The sequence below is a fragment of the Dipteris shenzhenensis genome, chromosome 1, assembly GCF_047967505.1.
Source record: "Dipteris shenzhenensis isolate YYH24624 ecotype China chromosome 1, Dip_SZ_1.0, whole genome shotgun sequence".
NCBI classification, from domain to species: Eukaryota; Viridiplantae; Streptophyta; class Polypodiopsida; order Gleicheniales; family Dipteridaceae; genus Dipteris; species Dipteris shenzhenensis.
The window spans coordinates 31,954,899-31,980,989 of NC_141596.1; the positions used below are offsets into that span (position 1 = coordinate 31,954,899).

At 46.1% G+C, this 26,091-nt stretch overlaps 1 protein-coding gene across 2 annotated transcripts in view; it reads left to right on the forward strand.

Annotated features, from left to right (window-relative positions):
- EMB1135 (RING/FYVE/PHD zinc finger superfamily protein) overlaps nucleotides 1-26,091 on the forward strand; it is a 182,471-nt gene that overhangs the window by 124,921 nt on the left and 31,459 nt on the right. For both annotated transcript variants that reach the window (XM_087374238.1, XM_087374244.1), the window contains exon 24: nucleotides 13,099-13,225. In XM_087374238.1, coding sequence (XP_087230364.1) covers nucleotides 13,099-13,225 — 127 coding nt within the window. The remainder of the gene's footprint in view (nucleotides 1-13,098; nucleotides 13,226-26,091) is intronic.

Here is a 26,091-nt window from a genome sequence, read left to right on the forward strand (position 1 = left end):
CCACCCCTTCCTGGGTTGCCATTGACTGCAGCAGAGGCAACCAAGGCTGATGGGGTTCCTAGAGTTAGGGTCCTTTGCAAGGATTCTAACCTCAAGATGGATCACGTTATGATCCAGCGCCCGGATGGTTTCTTTTTTCGCCAGAGAGTGGAGATTTCAGGCAGGCAGGACCAGTGCAGGATTTGCAGGACCTCGGGACACTTTGCCAGGGATTGCCCCAGGAAGAAGAAAAGGCCCAAGAAGCCCTCTGGTACAGCTACCGTCCCAGGACATCGACAGGGGGGACAGGGGGGTGGATTAGACCCTGCACTTGCCCCTCGACCTCGACAGAGGGGTGGTACAGGTCCAGCTTCTGCTCCTCGTCCTTCGCTTGGCGGTCCTCCTCAGTTAGGTGGTGGTACAGGTCCAGCACCTATTCCTCGGCCTCGACAGGGGGATGGTACAGGTCCTTCACCTGCTCCTCGACCCCCACCTCCCTCAGGCACACGCGACGCTCTACAATGGATTCCAGTACGTGTGCAGGTCCCTCCTTCAGTTCACGAGGGTACCTTAGTAGACTCTGCTTCACCTCGAGCTGTCCCTCCTGTCTCACCCTGCACAGTCCGAGACGCTGAAGCTTCGACCTCCTCCCCAGTTGCAGCTTCTTCCTTAGATCCAGCAGTGCCAGATGCTCCTTTTGAGGCAGGAGAGATCTCCGCGGCTGGGCAGACACATGATAGAGAGCATTCCTCACTTCCTCCCTTGGATAGGGGGAAGGGGATAGCTTACACTTTTGATCCTCTTCCCTCACAAGGGATCCTTCGCACTCCGGTGTCTGGCTTGCTCCACAGGAACTCGTTTTCAGCCTTGGCAGAGAGTTCAGATTTCCCAGAGGAGGAGTTTGTGCCTGCTACTTTTGGGGAGCTAGTGGTTAGGTTTCCTATTGACAGGGCTTCTTCTTCAGGTGCCAGGATTCTTTCCCGTGTTGATTTTCCACCACTTGGTTCCATCCCTCCCTCCTCGAGCAGGAGGTCTTCCCCTGTTGAGGGGTTTGTTTCCGCCACTAGGTCGGGTAAGGTGTTCCACTCTACATCCTCCCGTCGATGAGGATTATTAGTTGGAACATACAGGGCCTAGGTGGCGTCCCACATCGCCGTCGTAGACAGCTGATCCGGGATCAGCTTCATCCAGGTGTTACTGGGGGTTCCATTGATATATTATTTATTCAAGAGCACAAGCTGGATTATAGAGATTGTGCCAAGTCAGGCAAGTTGCTTTCTGGCCATACTTTTTGGTCGCCTGCCTTGGGCACCAGGGGAGGCACTTCTATTTCAGTTTCGCAGTCGGTTTTCCCCTTAGTTGTTGGGCACGGAGTCATTATCCCCTCTAGAGCTCAGTGGATTATTCTTTTGATTGGAGGACGTAAGGTTGGCTTCCTTAACCTATATGCCTCTAACATTAGAGGGGAACGTGTCCTTATGTGGAAGACTTTGCTCTCCTGGGCCCCCATTGTGGATTCATGGGTGATTGGAGGTGACTTTAACATGGTCGAGTTACCGTCAGACAAAAAAGGGGTAGAGAAGGCGGACTTCACTCTTTGGAGAGAGCAGTTTGGGATGCCTTCCTTTTCCATTTCTGTGGCAGAGATACTTGGTGTGATGATGCCTTTCTTATTCAGCCACAGTCCCTCCTGTTCTCTTGGTCGAACAGGAGGCAACAGATGCCTATTCATGCACGCATTGACAGATTTTATGTAGATGACTGGGCACTAGATAGAGGTGGATCAGTATGCATTGCTGCGGGGGTTTCCACTTCAGATCACTTCCCTGTTGTGCTGGCTATCTTGGAGCCTCACTTGAGAGGCCGGTCTACCAGCGTCAGGATTCCATATGCCTTTTACACAGAGGAGGACCTTACAGAGGCAGCCCTATAGATATGGTTTGCTCATGTCCAGGGTGGGCAGCCACATCCATCACATGTAGCCGCTGCCCTTTCTGGTATTAGCGACTTTTACTGCTCAGTTGCTTGTACCAGGAGACGAGATATTCTCAGACGTGAGATTGGTGTTCGCCAGCAGTTGGCAGCTTTGCAGAGGGAAGAGTAGAAACGGCCTTCAGATGCTTGGATTCAGGAGCGCCTTGCTGCAGCAAGGGCTCATCTGTAGTTATTGCTTGATCAGAGAGCAGAGTATGCCTTTCATGCACGGGAGTCCTTCTGGATTCAGATGGGTGGTAGAGTCAATAAACACTTTTTCTCTACTCTTGGCCCTAGACATAGTAGAGAGAGTGTATCCCAGCTTATTGACTCACATGCGGTTTTACAGACAGAGCCTGATGACGTCTTACACAGCTTCAGATTTCTATGCCACCCTTCTTACTGCTGATCCTGAGACACACGATAGAGAGGATGCTAGACAGGCTATTTGGCAGAGTATCCCTGTGTTGGTGAATCCGGATATGCATGTTCTACTCGACGCACCTTTCACCAACACAGAGTTCAGGACTGCACTTTCAGCCCTTCACAAGGGCAAGTGCCCAGGTTTAGATGGCCTCACCCCGCCTTTTTTCATTGCAGTTTGGGATATGATTGGGGACTATATTACTTCAGCCTTGCAGGCCATTTGGGACTCTGGCGAGATGCCTGGGTCGCTTACAGAGGGTCTCATCCACCTTATCCCAAAAGGAGGTAGCAGAAATTTATTGTCCCAGTGGAGGCCTATTACACTTCTGGGGACTTGTTACAAGATTCTGGCCAAGGCTATCAGCCTCCGTTTGCAGCCACTTCTCCCTGATCTTATTCATGACACTCAGACGGGTTTTGTGCATGGCAGAAGTATTTTTGATAACATTTTTTCTTTCTGGGAAGCTTCAGAGTGGGCCATGCAGAGTGGCCAGAATCTTGCCATTCTACTATTGGATTTTGAAAAAGCTTATGACAGAGTAGATTGGAGTTTTTTGGAGGGCACCCTTCTTCGCTTTGGATTCACTGATGTTTGGATCAGAGGTGTTTCCTCTTTGTACAGATCAGCCCATAGCCAGGTTTTCTATGAGGGAGTTGACTCCTCTCGGGCCATTTCGGTTCGACGTCATCGGGTTGAGTTCTGTTCGTTGGATGTGGTACCACACCGTCCTTTTACAGCTGTACATGCCTCTGTGGATACTTCTTGGGAGATTCTAGCGAGCATAGCAGCCTGGCATTTCTGGAGAGCCAGATGCACAGAGGCTATGGAGGGTACTCAGGTTCATCCCTCGCACACATTGGCTAGTATCTGGACAGACATCGTACACACTCTGATGGCCGTTTGGACGGGTATGCAGGGGGACTCCCGCGCAGCCTCAGCTAGGAGGGCTTCTTTCCTCAGGGAATGGAAGGATTCTCCTTTCTTCTCTGAATCTACTACAGGGTTGAGATGGCACTTTCAGCCTCAGCCTTGGCTTCTTTCCACCTCACTCTGAGGGGGTTTTTTATTATCCTCATGATTTCATGATGTATTCCGCTTTGAGCTTGCTCTCGCGGGTTTTTGTTCTTACTTAATAGAAGTCTTTTTCATGGAAAATTCCCCAAATTTTCTTGAATCCTCGTGCAAAGAAGACATGTGCACCACAGAACCTACAAAATGAGCAGATGTGGGCTGTTGCAAGTACACTTGTACGGCGAGGTACTAGTACAAGCAAGCTAGCTGTACGATGTACGGGCAAGAACAATATGACAGCCCGTACTGTACGGAATGTATGGTCAGGGTACATATTGCTATATGGTTTTGATGGCGTTGGTACGGATATGCAGTATTGTACTGTGTACGGCCAAACCGACCTGTACGGTGCATAGCAGTTCAGTCGTCGTACATCGTACTGACTGATAGGCTTGGACGGACGGAGATGTGCAGGACTTGTACGAACAGGCTTGTACAGATGGAGAGCGCGGGGTGTGTATGGACATATACGGACGAAATGCGCATGGGTTGTGTATGGACGGCAAACAATACGACTCCGTACTATTGTACGGATGAGCAGGTTGACGGAGCAGCACACACGCTATGCTGAGTTGCTTTCCTGGCTGGAGCAGGAGATGGACAGAAGTAGGAGCAGGTCCAGGAGCTGTGCTCTGATACCAAATGAAGGAAATCAAGAGATGGAGAGCAAGCCACACAAAACGTACTGAATAAGAGATAGAAAGAACATACAAAGGAGAAGGTTTTGTCTAAGTGACAATACCTTATCCTATCCACTAACCGTAGTTAGGGATCCTACTTGTGGCTAGGGGGAAAAGTCTCTAATGAGGGAAAAGTGCTCCTAACTCACTTATTGACCATACATTGGTCATTGCGATGAATTATGGCGATAATTCCAACAGCTGTTGGTTGGTGCAAGTAGACCTGTACAGCGAGGTACCTAGTACGGATGAGTTGGCTATACGATGTACGTATATGAACAGTACGGACAGTCCGTAAACTGTGTACAACGTTGGCGGCACTGGCACTGTACGACGCGTACCATTACGGAATGAACGACTTGCATCAGTAGGGCATGTAGCTGGTACGTAGTTGTACGGCCACCGTACTGGCGAGCTGGACACGAAGCTATACGGTTAGCAGGTACGTCAACTGTACATGCGAATCTGTCTGTACTATTGTACGGCAGATGTGCTGTAGGGGCAACGCAGTTGATTATTCCAACATATGTGGTGTTGGCGTGTTCTTGTGACTTAGTCTATTGAACATAGGGATGGAATTTCAAACTCTTTATGTTTCAACTTTGATATGCTGCACATTGACATGCACATGAATGCCATGCCATCTTTTTCTACTATGTTTTATTTTAAAACATTACAAATCAATACTTTGTGGCTTTATTGTTTATACATTGACTAAGACTAAATGTTATTTAGGCTATCATCTCCAAACGTCAACTTGCTGAACTCCACAAAATCCAACGCAGAAACCACTTTGGATATCCTAGCCATGGGGACCTTTTAGTCAAAGTGGCAAGGGGGTGTTCAAACTTGTTTGCTTCTTTTTGATGCCCAAAATACTGGAAGTTCAAGCTTGTGAAAATTTCCAATTGAAAAAACTATGGAACATTGTCACCAAATCATAGAAAAGACTCAAACCTTCTGCACAAGTTAACAACATCCTTGACAGTTGATGAAACTAAAGAGCTCAATGAACAACAAGAACATGGAAAATTTCCAATTGAAAAAACTATGAAACATTGTCACCAAATCATAGAAAAGACTCAAACCTCCTAAACAAGTTAACAACAGCCTTGACAGCTGATGAAACTAAAGAGCTCAATGAACAATGAGCACATTATGATGAACAAGCTCATTTAGCACTTAATCTCTTGTCAAGGATGCCATGATTCCAAGGATTAGAGAACAAACATTTGGTGTGCATGCATGCATTGGAGAATAGATTCAATTCTTAGAACATCTCCAAAACATCATGCTTGAAAATCAACTCAATAATGGCAAGGAGTTACAGTTCGAGACATGTACATACTACTTAGTCCGTCTTAAAGAGCTTGCAAATCAATTGTCATCCATTGGATAGGAAATTATGAGAATTGCATTGAATCATCTAGGCCAGGATTACAAGTAGTTTGTGACAACTATGGTTACTAGAGCATTATGATGAACAAGCTCATTTAGCAATTAATCTCTTGTCAAGGATGCCATGATTCCAAGGATTAGAGAACATACATTTGGTGTGAATGCATGCATTGGAGAATAGATTCAATTCTTAGAACATGTCCAAAAAATCATGCTTGAAAATCAACTCAATAATGGCAAAGAGTTATAGTCCGACACATGTACAAATTACTTAGTCCGTCTTAAAGAGCTTGTAGATCAATTGGCATCCATTGGATAGGAAATTATGAGAATGACTTTTTCAAATTGCATTGAATCATCTAGGCAAGGATTACAGGTAGTTTGTGACAACTATGGTTACTAGAGCTGCTCACTATCTTTTGCGGCCATGTTTAACATTCCTATGCAAGAGAAAATGAGGAGAAGCTCCACCATATATTCATAGAATCATGAACAAGTATTCCTACTAAATGCATGAATTTCCAAAGAGGGAACTCCAATAGAGGCAAAAATAATTACAAGAAAGAACCGTCAAGACAAAGGTGACTATATACATAGTCATAGGAGACATTTGCAAAATTATCAAGCAACACCATCTTCCACATTTCAGCACCTTCCCTCTAATTAGAGTCAGAGATGGAATCCTAGAAACAAAGCTAATTTCAATAGAGGGGGTCATCAATTTAGTGCTCCAAAGAGAACCGGCAATGGTAATTAGTGTGGTATAGCAGTTGGGAACTCGAATGCATGGAAAGGTAGAGAGACAAATTTATCAAAATGGAAGGCAAAATGCCAAATTTGGCAATGGTGAATATCAAAATGAGTCCCAAGTGGCTTTCTCTTACAGGACCTCAGGTTTTCTATGAGGGAGTTGACTCCTCTCGAGCCATTTCGGTTCGACGTCATCAGATTGAGTCCTGTTCGTTGGATGTGGTACCACACCTTCCTTTTACAGCTGTACATGCCTCTGTGGATACTTCTTGGGAGATTCTAGCGAGCATAGCATCCTGGCATATCTGGAGAGCCAGATGCACAGAGGCTTTGGACGGTACTCAGGTTCATCCCTCGCACACATTGGCTAGTATCTGGACAGACATCGTACATACTTTGATGGCCGTATGGACGGGTGTGCAGGGGGACTCCCGTGCAGCCTCAACTAGGAGGGCTTCTTTCTTCAGGGAATGGAAGGATTCTCCTTTCTTCTCTGAAACTACTACAGGGTTGAGATGGCACTTTCAGCCTCAGCCTTGGTTGTTTTCCACCTCACTCTGAGGGGGTTTTTTATTTATCCTCATGATTTCATGATGTATTCCGCTTTGAGCTTGTACATCATGAATGTATTCATGATGTCAAGGCGGAATACATCATGAATTCCGCCTTTTCTTACCTAATAGAAGTCTTTTTCTTGGAAAAAAAAAATGAGTCCCAAGGCATAGGTCAACATCAAGTCCTTATTTCTCATCATTCAAATGTAGTAAGTCCAATGCACTTGGACAATGATGACAATATTTGGTGGCTTGATTCTAGGGAAGAATGGTTTCAAGGTGCATCCGAACAAAAATGCAAAGGAGAATGCAATTATGTGTGATAATACCCCAAAGGACATAGTAGGAATTGGCGATATTCCTCTATATAGTTATAAAGGCAATAACACAAGGGATAGGAAATACTCTTATTGTCCCAACTATGACACAAAACCTTGTTTCAGTTGGTTGAACGACTAAAGAGACATGGAGTTAGTCTTCAACAAGTTTTGGTTGCATGGTTTGAGAGTTGAGAACAATCCAAATAAAGTCATAGCAAAAGGTGCTAAGATGGGAAGAATTTTTAAACTTTCTTCATTAGTGCTTATTCAGAGAGCTTTGATAGGTTCTCACAAGTCCCAAGATGCTTATTTAAGCACATTATGGCACAGAGGTTCAAGGCCTTCTATAGATCTACCTCCATAAGATATTTATGAATCATGTAGCATGCAACAACAGCACCATCAATCTTTTTCCACTTCATGCTCTAGGCATTGACAAATTTAGATCATACACTCAGTTATTTGGCTTATGCCTCTGTTCAATCATGGAACAAAGCCTTATATTTCATCACTTTACTGATGATTACTCCAAAAAGACTTGAATCTATTTTTAAAGATCAAATGCTATCAATGCATTTAAAGAGTTCAATGCTTCGATAGAAAAGCAAACTGGAAAGAATATAAAGAGCCTCTACAATGTGACAACGGGGGAGAGGTAGAATATAGCTTAGATGAGTTCAATAAGTTCTATACACAACATTGCATAAAGACGCTATATACATGCAGCTATGCAAGATGAAAGAACAGAGTCATAGGAGGGTCGGCCAGATGCATGCTATATGAGAACAATGCTCCCCATCCTTATCGGTATGAAGTGTGTGAAATTGTAGTCCATCTCATGAATAGAAGTCCAACAACCATCTTGCAAAATGTGATACTAGGATAATTTTTCTTAGGTGTAAAGCCTTCTCTTTGAGAGTTTTTTGCTCTCTTGCATATGCACACATTCCGGATGGACTCTGTAACAAGCCCCCCAGAGTTTGTCACTCTCTTGCATATGCAAACATTCTAGATGGACTCCGTAACTAGGGCCCCCCCCTCCCCTCCCCCCCCCCCGGACACCCACCCACCCACCCACACATCCCCATCCACCCCCACATGCATCCAAAGGAAAAGACTTCTATTAAGTATGAGAAAGAAAGAAAGAAAGTCTATTAACGTCCACTGGAGATGGGACAGCAAGAAACCCTCTAGTACATCTGCTTTAGGGAGGGCACATGGCAGCTCCTAAGGAGTGCAAAAGCAACCCCAAGAGCAAATCTCATGGTAGAGATATAGCAAAAGAAACCAAATACCAAAAGGGCAAATAAAGTGATCAGCCAAGAGACTAGCAAAAATCCACGGTTGAGGCTGAAAGTGCCATCTCAACTCTATAGAGGATTCACTGAAAAACTGGGAGCCACTCCACTCTCTAAGTAAAACAGTCCTCTTGGCAGAAGCTCCTCGGGTAAAACCCTCCATGCTCACTTAAATGGGTATCAAGGTGTATACAATATTTGTCCATATACTAGCCAATGTGTGTGAAGGGTGCCAATGTCTGTGAAGGGTGAACCTTGGAGCCATCCAAAGCCTCTGTGCATCTGGTTCTCCCAATAGACTCTTGAACAGCGTGACAATGAGAACAAATAGAGGTTGCCCTGAAAATGCACCTCCATTGGTTCGTGTGTTCCCTCTTTGAATAGAAAGCCAAAAGAAAATACTGATTTATCTATTCTTGAAGGATTTACGGACTCTCTTCCAATTGTGGGGTCAAGGGCCCATAGTAGTGTTTAAGGTGGCTCCCATTGAAAAGCCATCCATTTCAACTCGATCAAGGGTCGCAATGCGGCATGTCCCCTGTAGCATGATCTTTACAACCCGGTTTGGACCCATACCACGATACTTTAGTTTTTGCTTGGTGTTCTCACACTATACAATAGTTAAAGTTGCTTTCGCTAAGGTTCTTATTTTTAAAGTTGCGGTCATCAACTTTCATGCCGTATGCTGCTCTAAGCCTGGTCTCATCAAAATTTATCAAGTTCAATCAGCCTCTAAGGGATGGCGTCTTCGGATACTTTTTCTTGAACTGCCACCCTTACACTTGGTACTATGAATACAATGGACATTACCACCCTTATCTCGAAGACAAGGCTAAATGGGATGCAATTAGTTGCAACCTTGTATGTGGTGTGGTATACCCATAATACAACAGTGAGCTTATGTTCCTAGTCATTTCGGCTGGCCTCTACCGTGCATGTCATAGTGTTACACAAGGTCTCTTTGGTCTTAACCAGCCTATGAAAATAATCCCATTTGTGAGCCCTTGGTGAAGAAGAAATTTTCAAGAGAGAATTACAAATAAGTTTAAGAGCTAGGAACATTTTCAAGAGAGAATTATATACCTGCTAAGAACCAGAAAAATATAGCCAAAGCGTGTCTTCGAGTGTCTCACAAGCTCTCACTTGCACTCCCTTCTAAATAGGGCCAGTGCCTGTGGCTTACAAGTGATGAAAGACACCCAAGGCAGCTTTCTAGTATCCTTCATCATCAAGTCAAGGGAGTGTGAAGCACAAGGAGTCCATACAATCTTGGGATACTTCTCCTCAAGAAGACTTCTCGATTTCCTGCAATTGGAGCCATTGTTGGTGATGACTTGCACGACGTTGTCTTCACCAACCTCCTTGATGACTGCCTCAATGTGACCGCATATCCACTTTCCAGTGATGTGAAGGCTGGCATGTGAAGCATCAACCACCTCAAAAAGATACTGCCCACACAATAAGTGACCAAAATATCAATCATGTGTCTCTTCTTTGTGTCACTCCATCTGTCGAAAACTATGGTATCCATACCGACTCGAGGCTTCCTTGAGTCCCTCCATGTCTTTGTGAATTAATCAAACCTGCTTCTTCAGACGTATGGTGTAGAGAGTGTCAGAATTGGTAGGTGTAAGGGGTGATGCTCCTGCTCTACCAATAGCTACATGTGCATGGTAAAACTTCTTGTAGGCAGGAGTCCTTGCAACATGGAAGGGAATATTGCAAGCGTAGAAGAACTACTCCTCTGCAATTTTAGCCTCTTGCTTCAAGTATGGTGCCCAAGCAGCCTATATAGGAGTAACTCTCGGAGTGACAGTTGTTGGACCATGTGTCCTCTTTACAGGAAGCCGTGGAGGAGCTGATGGCATAGTGGACAGCCCAACTGACACGGATGTCGATGGAGTGGTGCCATGTAGACGCTGAGCAGAGACACTCCCATGCACGTGTGATGTCGATGTAGATGGGCCTCCGTGCTGTTGTAAGAGAGAGATACTCGAACCCTCCACATCCCCGGTATCTGATTGGGATGATGTGACGGTTGCCTCAATGCCCAACTTCTGCTGCTCAATCCACACCTTATCTTGAAGAATATGATCTGTGACCATAGGATGGAGGAGGCGTCGAATCTCAGGAAATTTGGTAGAGGTACCTTCATATGCTAAGAAGATCCGCTCTGTAATGGCATGGCATGGACCTTTACCCCTTGGCCTCCCTCCCATAAGAAATGCGCTCGAACTTGAGGGGCAGATCCTGTCAATGTGTCACCACAAAACTTGCACAGTGAGCTCTTTGTGCCAGATGTGCCATATCTCTTAATAAAAATGGTATCTTGCTGCACATCTTGCCTTGTGCTTGCAATGGCACATCTTGAGGTCATGGGACAGAGAGGAGAGACTCGAGAGGTTGAAACTTGGAGAGCATACAGCTAAGAGGATAGAGGAGAGGTTTGAGAGGAGAGAGGTTGTAGAGGCAAGTAGAGGTTGGAGAGGATAGAGGAGAGCTGGGCTAGAGGAGAGGTTGGAGAGGTAGGAGAAAGTTAGAAGTAGAGGGTCTAGGCTAGGATAGCAAGGGGTTTAGCAAGGGAGGGTAGAGTATGGAGCTATGGAGGCAAGCAAGGAGCTGCTGCAGCAGCAAAACCCGAGCACCTTTGGTGCAAAAAACCAAGCAAAAATGTCCCGTTGCATCGTTGTTTGTGCCAGACGTTTTGCCCTAGTCGTCGCGTTTCGTAGAAACGTTTATAGCAGAAATGTTTCTTCGCGTTTCGGTGCCTCAAAACGCATTTTTGGGTCACACTGGGACTTAGCCTTTTGTGGGGGCTCTTCTTTTGCCTTTATAAATCCTAATGGGGCCTTTAGCCTAGGAAGAGAACTCGCGGTGTGCGGTAACAACACCGACATATCTTAGCCAATGTAGATCGGACTTAACCTTCCTTACTACTGTTTCCTCCTCAGGTGCCCTTATATATTAATCATGTTCAAGGGGACTATAGTCCTGAGCACCTTGGTATCATAAGCGGCCATTAGTGTTCCTCTTTTCTCAGGCATGTCTTTGGTTGCAAGGATGTGCATCCAGTTGTGGGAGAACTCGGGTTTTTGGCAACAGAGCATACCAATGTTCATCCTGGTTCTCTCCTGCATCCTTTTTGTTACGGGCTTGGAACACGTTCACGGAAGTGGTCTGTTGGGCAGTGTCTGACGTGGCTGCAAGTAAGTTACCGGACATGGGATGGGCTTTCCAAGTTTGAAGGTCGACCCCCATGACCTGCTCGCCCTTGTGTAGATATATTCGGTTTGAGGACTAGCCACGGACCAATCCTGCAGCGCACATGAAGGGTATTTCCAATATAATGTCATAACCGGGAGGCCCCAATTCTAAGTTGATTCTGCTTCGATGCGGGATCAAGGGGTGGCAGCCCCTTGTGGCTTCCCTACGCCACAGCAGGGCAGGGTTTGAAAAATGGCCTTTATTTCAATGCAAATTTGCATGCGAATTTCATCATTTCCTAGGAGAGGCTAGAAAGAATTGAATGGCAACTAGGAGGGAGGAAGTAAGCTTTGGGGAGGGAAGGGGCTGAGAGAGGGAGATGGAGGAGAGGGAGAGGGAGAGGGAGGGGCTGAATGGGGAGAGGCTGAGAGGTTGAGAGAGGGACCTAGAGGGGAGAGGCTGAGAGGGGGCGAGGCTGGGGCTGAGAGGGGAGAGGTTTAGGGAGAGGTAGAGAGGGGAAAGGTGATGAAGGAAAAACTTTAGGTGCTGCTACCTGCAAAAAGGAGCTGTTCCAGGAAAATCTTTGATGGCAAAAATGGGACCAGCAGGTTGAAGGCGAATTGAGGCTGTTAGAGCTGAACCTTGCTCCAAAAAAATCGAATTTGAATCTGAAGAAGGCCCAAGACTTGAGAGTAGATGAACCATTGAAGGAGCAGGTCTTTACAAAATCATAGCAGCTAAAAGGCAGGAAAGGAACTGAGTGGTCTGTTTGTGGGATCTCCTGGCTGCAGTTTGGAGCAGCAGCTAGTCACAAATTAGCCCGGGAGATCAGCAACGAAATGCATAGATGCAGCTACAATTTGAAACAGGTCGAGGGGGAGAGGGAGGAAGGAAGTGTGGGGCTGAGAGGCTGGCAGAGGGGTGGGAGAAGAAGCTATGAGAGCAGGAAGGGGTTCACGGTGGGGAGCCTTGGCTGCAGCTCGTTTTTTTTGTTTTTTTTGGGGAATGGTCACTGTCTCGATTGCATGGAGACGTTCTATCTTTTAAGGTTTACATCGTCTCCTCTGAGCAAGTCTATGCTGGCGTGGTTCCACTCTTTCGAATTGCTTAACTGATAGAGCTACATTGAGAAATTGCAATTAAGGAGGTTCTGAAGTACTACAGCTGTTGGGTCTGGTGGGGGGGAAACTGCTAATGTTGGAGATAAGTTGGTAATGAGCCTACAGAATCCTTCAAGCTATGATATAGTATATTGGTGTTGTTGGCTTGATGCATGCATTAAGTATTTTGGATGTTTATCTATACCTGCTTTTACAGTCTTACAATTACCAGAGCTTTTATCACTGATATAATAATCTCTGCTGCGATAAATACTTTTCTCTTTATGTGAGTCAATTTTTCTGGTGATTCGTATTGTTCAAATGTTGGGGGCTCAAATGCCAGGTTATCGAAGTGAGGATGCTGAAAGAGAGACTGGCAAGCCTTCTGGAAGAATTCTGGAAGCAGATACTCATGATGTGGCACGCTTTTTGAATCGCATTTTGGGTTTACCACCTGATGTGCAGAACAGGTACTCTACTTTGAACTGATTCAGCTCATTTTAGGAAGTGATTTCTCTTTAATATGGTGCAGTGATGCAAAAGACACGTTTGGATCCTCTTGATACGGCCCACAATATTTCCAAATGTCTGGACATCTCTTGAGATGTCCTCATAAAGTGCCAGAAATGGTGGTATACTCTGATGTTTGTGGGGAGAAGTAGCAAGCTGTGATGTGAAGCTATCGAGCACTTGACTTGGGTGCCTCTATGAGTCCTTGCCTAAGTTTCTAGACTTCCAGTTCAAGTGCATTGGTATTGGAATCTTGTTCTACCAATATGTTTTTGTATAGTACTTTTTCCTTTTACATTTTGTGACTCAATGTGGCCCTTTTTAAGCATTTGCATTTCCTCTTGTATTACGTCTTGATCCACTTCTTGTGAAGTTGTTTCCCCATGTAGAAAGTAAATCATTCCTTCATCCTTGTGATGAACTCTCTCAATGGAGCAGAGAAGGCATCCAACGTGGGAAATTTTTGAAGCAATTTTCATCCCCTTTACTGCATCCCCCTTTTGGCAGTTTTCACAATCTTGCAACGTGAGTAGCTACAGAGTATCCATCAAATTTAAAATTGAAAATTGAAATTTAAAAATATTATGTCCAAAATGGGCATAAAGCCACATTTTTCATTTTCATTCAACTCTTGGTAGAAATATTTTGATGGAATTCCGTAGGCTACTTCACCCTTGGTATTGTTAAATTCTTGGTAGAGTTAGCCGTACTCTCTTTCCACCCATGCTGACAACCCTTAATACTTTCTGCCTCAACAGTATAAATCTTTATACGAGAAGTGCAAGGGTTACTTGATATTTTGAGGCTCTACTCCAAAGGTTACCCAATGCTATCTTTTTCACAAAACTTCGAGATAGATGACTGAGGCTGCAAGTAATGTTAACTTAGGTTGTCCTTTCTTGCTTGGGTGAACCATGAAGCCATCCTATTCACTTAGCTTCACCTTAGGCGCCTTGAACCTAATATATGGATGTGGATCAATTTGGACAACAGATGATGAATGATTTGTTTCGTCCATATCTAAGAAATTTTCTTGTGGTGTTTCTAGATGACATCTTGATTCACAGCAGGACTCTTTTAGAGCGTGGAGGCGATAGTGCTATCGATAGTTTGAAAAGAGCACCTTTTGTGAAAGAGAGCAAATATGAATTCTTAAAACATGAACTCACTTACCTTGAGCACGTCATTTTGGTTGATGGTATCAACCGAAATGACGTGCCCAAGGTATTGAGTAGCTTATTTTATGAAAGATTACTGAGGACAAATCTCTTCTTGGAGAGTTGGAGAGCTGAAATAGTGAGCTCCCTGCTCCTTCCCATCATAGTACCTCCCGCCCGTACGCTTCTCGCTCCCTCTTGCTTCCCCCCCCGTTTGGGTAGCTCCCTTCTCCACCTTCAGCCGCTCCTTTGACAGGGTTTCCGCCTCCAGACCATGAGCTGCTTGCAGCACCTTCAGTGCCCCTCCAGCTGGGCATGGCATTCGTTCAGCAGCCTCCAAGGCTCTTGGAAGGTCCAGGCCCCCTCCAGACAGGCGCGGCAGCTTGAAAGCATGCTGGCGCCTCGTTTTCTTTGGTCGTGGCAGTTTTGAGAGCAGTGGGGGACTTCTTTAAGCCCCCCATGAGCTCTCTTGGTACGAGGCTTAAAGCTGCTGGCACACCCAGCAGCAGTTTCGTCCTTACAAGGAGTGCTCAGTTTTCGTACCAGCCCTGGGTTCCTTTGCAGTCCCATTCTCGCTTGGGTTTGGGGCAGCTTCTTTGGTTGCTCTCGGAGATCATCAAAGTCCTAGGCCCTTGCTCTTTGGCTCAGCTTTTGAGCTTTGCTTGGGATTGTATGTACATTCGGGAAGTCACCATCTATGGAAGAGGGGTTTTCCTTCTTCAATTGAGCTCACTCGATACCACTCTAGCACTAATGGAGCAAAGTCCCATATACCTAGGCCATCAACTGGTTATCTTTTTTTGTGGTACCATGGATTTACCATGGAGAATATGGATACGACTTATCATGTGCCATGCTTCCCGGTGGCGCTCCGCTTCTTGGGGCTCCGGAGAGAGTTCTGGGCCATCCTTCCCTCCATTGGTTGCTCCTTTGGCATAGTTTTAGAGGCTCCACCAGGCACAACAGCCTCTGTTGTGTAGATGACGGGGTTCTTAGACTCAGATTGGTGGTTGAGAGTCTAGAATCCCTTCCAGAGCTTTTGAGTTCTTGATCCTTTGTAGGTAAACTGTTTGTAGTAGTAAATGCTGCCTCAGTACTCACAAAATAGAAGTGACTCTTCCTATACAGCAGCAACCTCTTTAATGGCGACGGTCAAAATCCAATAGATCCACCCACAATGGCATGAGTAGAATTCGAGAGCATGAGGGGAAGGAGATGGGATTGAGGTGGATGTAGTTGATCAACACAGCTCTCAAGCTGAAGAAAAAGGACAAGGGGATGGATGAAGAAGATTCCTTGTTTAAGAAGGACAAGCTAACTTCCAAGCTCAAGAAGGCCTTGAAGGAACTAGGTATATGAAGTAAACTGGTCTAGATGAGAAATGGTGCAACAAGTGTTCTCAACAAGGACACATTGAAGATGAATGCTGGGCCAAGTGTAACAAAAACAACGCTATGGATGTAACCGAGATGGCATAGGATACCAAGCCCAAATATGGTTTCCCACTGAGGCCCGAGACCCTCGATGGGGGCTAGGACAGTCCCTATGGTGTTGACATGTGGACCATCTAGCTCGTGATTGCGCCCGAGGACAGCGATGGGCCCCTCCACCCTCCCACAAGATTGACAAAGACAAAAGAGGGAGCCTCAAGCATATAGGGCTCAACATGCCCCCCGGCAGCATCAACATTAGCAATAGCAGCAACAACAGGAGTCCCAGACCCCTTGGGTGGAGCCCTCCAATGGGAGATGGGCCAAGGTTAAAGAGAAAAAGAAGTCGGGCAAGAAGGCTACAAAGAACCTCAGGCGGAAAGCTAGACTTAGGGAGAAGGTGCGAGCCGAGTGCGAGGCAGCCTCCCAGACTCGAGGAGAATAGTTTGGGAGTGTCCCTCGGACGTCGCAAGACGAGACCTTCTTCGATGTTCCGATATATCTCCTCGTGATGGTAGGGCCCAGAGTACACATACCTGCATAGCAGTAGGAAGTAGGGGCTCTTGCATCTTTGGTGGCCGTTGACCCTTCCGCCCTCCCTCCGAGGCACCCAGGGCTAGGGAATGGAGCACTCAGGTACCTACACAACAGAGAGGCACTGGAGCTCCCGTTTCTTGGGCGGTGGATTCCTTCCTTCTCTCTCCCTCCTGTCCGGCCCTGTTGTCCGGCCCTGTTGTAGTCATTGTCTCCACCTGTCCCTGCCCTCTTCCTCTTCGACGCCTTCCTCTTCCCCTCCTGCTACAGCAAGTCCGATTGCCTCTTCCACTTCTTTTGCTCCCTGCTCTCCTTCTAGACTCGATCCTCCTCCCAAGCCTTTGGGAAAGGGATAGCCCCCCCCCCCCCCCCCCCCCCCGCCCTCTAGACTCCTCTCACCCGCAGTTCGGCTCTCTAGGACTGGGCCTCCTCGACATCAGGGAATTGATTTTGTCCTCCCAGTTTCTAGGCCCAAGACCTCACCGAGGGCAGCCCCTACCGTGTGCGTTTCGGAGGCTCGGGCCTTGAAACCTTCTAGAGATTCCAGATGTGTATCCCTTGGCGCTAGAGGGGACAATGTTGACCTTGTAGTCCCGAAAAGGGGCTGTGGCTCACTCATAGTGCTTCACCTATCTACCAGCTCCACTTTACCGCAGAGAGGCCAGGTGCATGCATGGCAGTAGTTATTTTTTGTTTGGGACCGGAGGTGGAGCTCATGCATTCGGCTTACTGGACGCTTTAGCAATGCGCCTAGATGTTTGGGGCTGATGCCTCTTATATGATGCATAGGGCAGGGAAGATAGGCTTGGAGCTTGTCATGCCCTTGGTGGACTTCCACATTGATGAGGTCTTCCCAGCACAAGATACATGGATAGAGCATCCACATGATTGAGCTACATGAGGCGATCCCACCTACTTGGCATCGTACTCTTTCTTCTCCAGAGGACGGCGTGTGGGAGACAATGGCCAGCATCACTGCGTGGAATAGGTGGATTGCGCGCTACAACCTAGTGATGGGTGAGCAACGAGCCCCACTACTTTCCAACCACTCTATAGAGATTGTGGCATTGGCCATGCTTGTATGGATTGTCCCATGAAAATAAGATCCCACAACAAAATGAGGCTAAGCCTGACGTCCCAATTGGCATTATTGGGGTGGACCATCAAATTCTAGGGCTCGCAAGCATATTGGAGTGGACCATCAAAGTCTAGGGCCCGCAAGCATATTATCACAACCTGTGAATGTGCTTACATGCCAATAAGTGAAGAGTGAATAGGAGGTGGAAGGAGGTAACTGTGGGAGGCCTGGGGTAGGCTGGTTGGGGACGTTATAAAGGGTGTGCGCATGAGTGTGCCAAACGACTAGGTCTCTGAAAGGGGATGTGGACCTCCACTCAAGAAACATATGCCAAAAGTCCTTCGAGTTATTACTACATAGAATGCTTAGTAATTCTTCCTCATTTTGATGGATAAAGTCTCTTTTCTTTTGACAAACCAAATGGTGATACTTCCGTTTGGTCTCTGTCTCAATAAGATGTTGCTCGGTCTCGAGTCCATGGTCTCGAGTCCCCGATTTGATGGTGCAAGGTCTTAGACTCGTCATTGTACTAGCTAGTGCAGGGAACCGGTTGATGGGCAAGTAGATCTGCTGGTGTGAAGGAAAGATTGGAGATCAACATTATGTAGGGAAAGGGTGAGAAGGGTGGCTCTATCCTCTACTAGCGGGATATCATCGAGGTCTTGAGGCACAGTGGAAAGACGGGTGGTACAAGTGGAGGCTAGTCTGTGATTAAAGGGGATCTCTTAGAAGGTGGTCTAAGTAGGATGGGCTATGCTCGGTGGTATAAGTGGGAGGGATAAGATAAAGAAAAGGTATATGTGGCCAGCTATAGGTGGAGGTGGGGGGATGGAGAAGTGGACTTAAGCCATCTCTCTAGATCATTATAGATGATCAAATCATGGATCCTGCCCATATCTATGAAGGTGTGCTTGCAACCTTCAACGCTCACAATCCTTCAGCATAGCTCATTTCTTGGCGACATGCCAATTGTCAAATTTTAAACTGCTTTCCTAATTACATGGCACCTAAGGGCAACTCTGGAGTCTTCGAAGCACTTGGTCACGGGGTGACTAGTTGCTTGCTAAGCTCCATATTGCTTGGGTCTGCAATCCCTCTTAGTACCAGCAACAATTAACTAAAGCGCACAACCATGGCACCCATTCATGGTTAGCGCTTTGTAAGCAAATAATAATCTGTGGGCTAATATCCTTTCACTAAGAATGTCCCCACCAAGCAAACATGTGCACATAATATACAACAATTTCTCTTGTTGACCAAGGTCAACTCTCTTGATCATAGTTAAGGGGTTGGACTGACAGTCGAAGCGCCTTAATTATGGCCAAGTCTCTCCAACCGAAGTTGGCACATCTTGGTTAACCGTAGTTAACCCTCTTGGCGTAAGCCAAGTCTCGTTGATTGAAGTCAACACTCTTTGACCGAAGTTAACGATGTGGTTCTTTGGCTAACCGTAGTTAAGCCTCTTGGCCTAGACCAAGTCTTCGTAATCGGGGTTAGGGTTACTTAACCAGAGTTAAGTATCTTTGACCGAAGTCAATACTTTGATTAATAAAAGATAACTCTTTGAACATATTTAAATAAATGAAGAACTCTTTAATTATGATCAAATAAATGATCAACTAGAACTATGACTTGGAGTATTTACAATTTGGTGACATTCCCTCGACTTCTATTTAGTTGACCTCAAATGAAAAGCTTCCTTGTAAATATCCAAAAGCTCGAGATGATGAGAGAACATGTTTGCATCCATCCACTTGGCTGAATAGTTCTTGAATCCTGTAAAATTCCTTGCCCAGGAGGCCTTTGCGTACAATATGGTACACAATCTGCTCTAGCTGAAGGCCCTCCTCCAGCTCAGTCACTTCCAGTTGCTTTTGTTATTGCCTCTGTAGGCTCCGGTTCCTGATATTTCTTTAAAAGACTCACATGAAAGGCATTGTGAATTCTCCAATGCTCTGGCAGTGCCAATTTGTATGCAACCTCATTAATGTCATATGTACCCTGAAAGGGCCATAATACCTGCGAGATAACTTTGCATACACTTTTTCTTTGCCTTGAAGCTTGTGGAGCCTAGTTTTTGAACTTCAAAAGTACCAAATCCCCTCGCTTAAGATCTAGCTGTCTCCTGGGCTTATCTACAGCCTTCTCATGCTTTTCTTAAGATCTTTCTATTGCTGTCCGAACCTGGCTGAAAGCTGTCTGGAGGTTTCAGACATACTGATCACCTGCAAAAATCTCATCTTTAGTCCTCAGGATAGGTGGCAGAATCACCTTTCCATAAATGACCTCAAAGGGGGCTTTTCCTGTGGAGGTGTGAACAATATTATTATATGTGAACTCCACGGTGGAAGGTACTTGTCCCAGTTGATTTTTGATCAGCCACGTAGTATTTCAATAGCTCCAACACTGTCAACGCTACTCTGCTTTGACCATCTGTTTGGGGATGGAAAGAAGAATAAAAATTCAGATTCGTCCCTATATTATAAAAAAGGGTTCTCTAGAATAGACTGGGCATTATAGGATCTCGGTTACTGACAATGGACTTAGGCATACCATGGTGCTTAAAGATCTGTGCCATGAAAAGTTTAGCCATATGATATGTCTTTATAGTTTTGCGTACTAGAATGAAATGAGCTTGCTTGCTGAATCTATCAATGATAGTCCAAATCCCAGATTTTGATCTTGGTAAATAAAAAATGAAGTCCATTGAGATACTTTCCTAGGTGCCTTCCGCCTGTCATGTTTGACCTTTAGACAAGTGAGGCATTCTGTAACAAATTGATGTATATCCTTTTTTTTTTTCCCAAGAAAAAGACCTCTATTAAGTAAGAGAAAAAACCCGCGAGAGCAAGCTCAAAGCGGAATACATCATGAAATCATAAGGATAAATAAAAACCCCCTTAGAGTGAGGTGGAAAACAACCAAGGCTGAGGCTGAAAGTGCCACCTCAACCCTATAGTAGTTTCAGAGAAGAAAGGAGAATCCTTCCATTCCATGAAGAAAAAAGCCCTCCTAGCTGAGGCTGCACGGGAGTCTCCCTGCATACCCGTCCATATGGCCATCAAAGTATGTACGATGTCTGTCCAGATACTAGCCAATGTGTGCGAGGGATGAACCTGAGTACCCTCCAAAGCCTCTGTGCATCTGGCTCTCCAGATATGCCAGGATGCTATGCTCGCTAGAATCTCCCAAGAAGTATCCACAGAGGCATGTACAGCTGTAAAAGGAAGGTGTGGTACCACATCCAACGAACAGGACTCAATCCGATGACGTCGAACCGAAATGGCACGAGAGGAGTCAACTCTCTCATAGAAAACCTGAGGTCCTGTAAGAGAAAGCCAAGCCACTGAGCCCCATGTCATAAAAAATGGAGAATGGGCAAAGTGACTGAAAATCCTGGCTACCCCCATCGAAATCATCCTCGCCTGTCTGCAATCCCATAAGCAATGCTGAATAGACTCCGAAGCAGAAAGACATCGAGGGCATGTAGGGTCGGCTCCGAACCTGGACCTCCAAAGGTTCACTGCAATCCCTCCATGGATAGAAAGCCAAAAGAAGATAGTGATCTTTCTATTCCTGTGGGATTTCCAGAGTCTCCTCCAGAAGCACCTCTGTAGATCCGCAGTAATATCAAAAGTCTCCCAATGAGGAACTCTGGAAGGTCTCCAACCTCTACTACTGAGCTGATATCTCCTGGCATTACTGACCGTGTAATGAAAGAAGGGGATGCTCTTCTCTCGATGCCCTGCGTCAATCCACTCCCACTCTTCGGGGTCCCACTGCAAATACCTGATGGGAACTCCCCCATAGAGCCAGAGCCTCCAAGACCCGGTGGAGAGTAGCCGGGGGTCTGGGTCTAGGAACCACTCTGAATCTGATCCCTGCATCAAAAGACCTACAACCCTGATAGGCTGAAAAGCAGACTCAAGCAAGATGTCCTCTGTGGACCTGAGCAATCTGCCACCATCCTGGACACTAAAAACCAAAGCATCGTCATGTGCATCTCGAAAGGCCAAAACTTGAAGCGGAACCCCACCTCTCGAAAAAGTACCTGCCCAAGTGGAGGAAGTGAGTGGCATATCATCTGTGCCTACCCAAACCTCTGGAAGGGCTGCCTCAATCTGCAAGATCCTCCCTGCACTCCCTCTAAGATGTCCTGTCAACCTTGATTTGGTCTCCTCTCGAAGCCTGCGGAAAGCTTTCCAAGACCCCATAGAAGATGCAGGTCCCCTCTCCCACCTGGACCACTGCATGTAGAGTGAGGCACCCAGTGGTCTGCCATGATCGTCTAAAATACTGTCATTCCACATGATGGGTTGCCTATCAATCTCTTCCCGAGAGGAAGGAGGAATCCTCCGAAGAGTGCTTCTGAAACTGGCCCAAGCTTTCAGAATGGCAACCATGAGAGGGGACGAAGGTGATCTGAGGTGTGCTGTGGTGAAGATTCATCTAACAGTGCTCATCCAGTCTCCTCTTGAAGAAGGTGTGCACCTCTGTATGCTGCTGATAAGAAAGTCCTTCCACGGTTCTTGCCCTGGCATAAGTCCCCGCACCACCATCTTGCAAAGTAAAGCTCTGCACTGTAAATCTGGATCAATAATATTGAGACCCCCTTCCTGTGTAGGGAGGATGAGGGTCTCCCAAGCCACCCTGGCTAAGGCATCTGCTGTGCCATCAAGCCCACTCCAGAGAAAGTTTCTGATCGGTCTTCTGAGCTGAATGATGCAGTCCCTAGAACGGCACCAACATGAACAAACAAACCAGGCTGTGGCCAAGAGGACCTAGTTGACCACCACAACTCTAGAGGCAAGATCCAGCTTGGGTGAGCTCCAAAAAAGAAGCTTCCTTCTGATGCTCTCCAAAACGGAAGCAAACTGCTGCGTGGTAGAAATATCCAAGCCGACCTGGCAGCCCAAATACCTGATAGGCTCACCCCTCTGAACCCAAGTGAATCCTATGTCAAGCCCCCAAACTGGAGTGTCCTCATCACTGATCCAAAAGCCATTGGATTTATGCGAATTTAACTGTGCCCCTGCCGCCAAGCAAAATAAATCCAATGCTGTCCTGAAAGAAGTGAGCGTCTGTGGAGTGGCATCCAAGTAAACTGCTGTGTCATCTGCCAACTCACTGTCAAGAAGCTCCTCTTCCCTTCTGATGGGAAGTCTCAGCCCAAAGATGTCAGCTTGAGATCTAACATATATACTCATAGCTTCGGCCACGAACAAAAAAAGGAAAGGAGCAAGGGGGCATCCCTGACGGACTGATCTCGAAATCTGAAATCTCTTACCCCTTACCCCACCAATAAGTACCTAGCTGTGGGCTGATCTGTACAAAGAGGAAACACCTCTGATCCAAGCATCAGTAAAGCCAAAGCGTAGAAGGGTGCCCTCCAAAAAACCCCAATCTACTCTGTCATAAGCTTTTTCAAAATCCAATAGTAGAATGGCAAGATTCTGGCCACTCTGAAGCTTCCTAGAAAGAAAAAATGTTATAAAAAATGCTTCTGCCATGCACAAATCCCATCTGAGTGTCATGAATGAGATCAGGGAGAAGTGGCTGCAATCGGAGGCTGATAGCCTTGGCCAGAATCTTGTAACAAGTCCCCAGAAGTATGATAGGCCTGAAAGGGACTGAAGGGGGAAGAAGAGCAAGAGGGAGAGAGTGAGAGAGAGAGAAGACTCAAGGTGTGTGGGTGTGAAGTGATGAGCCACACCACAAACTCATTTGTTTTATTAGGATTAGGTTTGCCCTATGACTTTCTTAAGACAGTCATAGGTGTCCTATCTTTAATGAAGGGTTGGCAATGTGCCTTTACCCCAACAACCTCCCACCTAAAGGCCAATGTGCCTAAAGGGGAGAAAAGAATAAAAATTACAGCAATATACAGTTACTGTATACAAGACCATAAAATAAGAATGGTCTCATCCTAATCCCATGATGTGGCGGCAATGTGCAAACCGCTCTGTAGGCAAGCTCTTAGTGAGCAAATCTGCAGGATTATCATCAGTATGCACCTTCACAAGCTCAAGTCGCTTGTCTTCCAGTACCTCCCTGATGAAATGATATTTCACTTCTATGTGCTTGGTCTTCTGATGAAAGACCGGATTCTTTGGCAACACGGACGAGTGGCAACCATGGCATACATCAAAGAACCAACTGCAGATGCATACGGAACCTTGGCCATTTCAGCCTTATCATCATCTGATCTGGGGCTGTCCTTACTGCTGAGTTTTAAATGTGGAGGCAACGGGGTACTAATAGACTTCCCCCCCTCCATTTTAAACCTCTGCAGTACTTTGTCAATATACTCCTTTTGTGACAGAAACAAAAGTCCCTTGGACCTGTCACGAGTAATCCGCATGCCAAGAATATGATTTGCATCACCCAAGTCTTTCATGTCAAAAGACTTATGCAGTTGTTTCTTCAAAGCACTAATCTCATGCTGAGATTTACTGGCAATAAGCATGTCATCCACATATAGAATGAGTAGCATCAAACTGCCATCCTTTGCCCGTTTGGTGTACAAGCAATGATCGGTCTCACACCTATGATACCCTTGGGACTGCATGAAGGCATCAAACTTCCTGTACCATTCTCTTGGCGCCTGCTTGAGTCCATACAAGCTCCTCTTGAGCTTACACACAAGCTGCTCTTTCCCTTTAACAGCATATCCCTCTGGCTGACTCATATAGATCTCATCATGGAGATCTCCGTGAAGAAAGGCTGTCTTCACATCCATCTGACATAAATCCATGTCGTCATGAGCAACAAGAGCTAACACTGCTCTCAAAGTAGTCATCTTGACTACAGGGGAAAAGATCTCATCAAAGTCAATGCCCTTCTCCTGCTTCAATCCCTTGGCAACCAATCTGGCCTTATACCTAGGTAAAGCATTTGAATCCACTTTGACTTTGTAAACCCACTTGCATGGCAAAACCTTTCTGCCTGCAGGTAACTGCACCAAGTCCCATGTATCATTCTGAAGTAGGGAGTCCATTTCTGACTGCATGGCTTTCTCCCACTTCTTTTTCTCCGTTCTTCCCATAGCTTCCTTGAAGCTGGAAGGCTCACCACAATCTGTCAGCATGATAAAATCAGCCACATTATTGGCTCCTGGAACAAACCTGGCAGGAGGCCGTTGTACACGGGTGCTCCTTCTAACAAAATGTTCCGGATTAGGCTGCTGTCCAACCTGTTCTTCATGCATGACGGGTGGCTGTACCACCATATCTGGCTGTTCTACAGCCCCATCTGCTGGCACATCCAGTGGTGCATCATTGGCAAAATTATCTGGCTGATTGTCAGCCTGTATACCCTCTTGAACAGGGTGATCTGCAGCAGCCTGCTGCTGCATATAAATGGGCATTCTTTGCTGTCCAACATCATCATAAATAACCCTCCTGTATTCCACAGGTTGCACGGGTTCCTTGTGTACACTATCCTCTTTAAAGATGACATCATTGCTGCGTATAATCTTCCGTTTAACGGGATCCCATAACCTGTACCCCATTTCACCTTCGTCACCATAACCCATAAAGATGCATCTGATAGACTTTGGATCCAGTTTGGTGCGCAGTTCTTTGCGTACATGAGCAAAACACTCGCAGCCAAATACACGTAAGTGCTTATATGAAGGTGGCTTGCCAGACCACACCTCCTCTGACACTTTCAACTCCAAAGCCTTGTTTGGCGACCTGTTAATAATGTGAACTGCTGTTTGCACGGCTTCTGCCCTAAAACCATGGGGTAATGCAGCATAAGACAACATACATCGAACCTTCTCCTGAATAGTTCGATTCATACGCTCACTTGCACCATTTTGAGATGCATTATGAGGGGCTGTGAGTTCCTGTTTGATGCCCTTAGCTTGGCAAAACTGCACAAAAGCATGTGACACATACTCACCCCCATTATCGGATCTGAGGCATTTCAGCCTGCGACCTGTCCGATTCTCAACCTGAGCGACAAACTTCTTGAAAGCATCTAAGGCATCTCCCTTATGCTTCAAGAAATAGACCCACACTTTGCGTGTGGCATTATCAATGAAAGTAATAAAATATTTTGCACCCCCTAGTGATAACTGTGGCATCTCACACAAATCAGTGTGCACTAGATCAAGTGGTGCTCTATTCTGAGGAGTTCTCCTCTTATGAGGAGTCACAGAATGCTTGCCAAATATACAATGATCACAAGTAGGCAAATCTGAAAAAGAAAGAGGCGGCAGATAACCCAAACGTGATAGTTCTCTGATCAAGCAATAATTGCATATGAGCCCTTGCTGCAGCAAGGCGCTCCTGAATCCAAGCATCCCTCTGCAAAGCTGCCAACTGCTGGCGAACACCAATCTCACGTCTGAGAATATCTTGTCTCCTGGTACAAGCAATTGAGCGGTAGAAGTCGCTAATACCAGAAAGGGCAGCGGCTACATGTGATGGATATGGCTGCCCACCCTGGACATGAGCAACCCATATCTGCAGGGCTGCCTCTGTAAGGTCCTCCTCTGTGTAAAAGGCATCTGGAATCCTGATGCTGGCAGACCGGCCTCTCAAGTGAGGCTCTGAGATAGCCAGCACAACAGGAAAGTGGTCTGAAGTGGAAACCCTAGCAGCAATGCATACCGATCCACC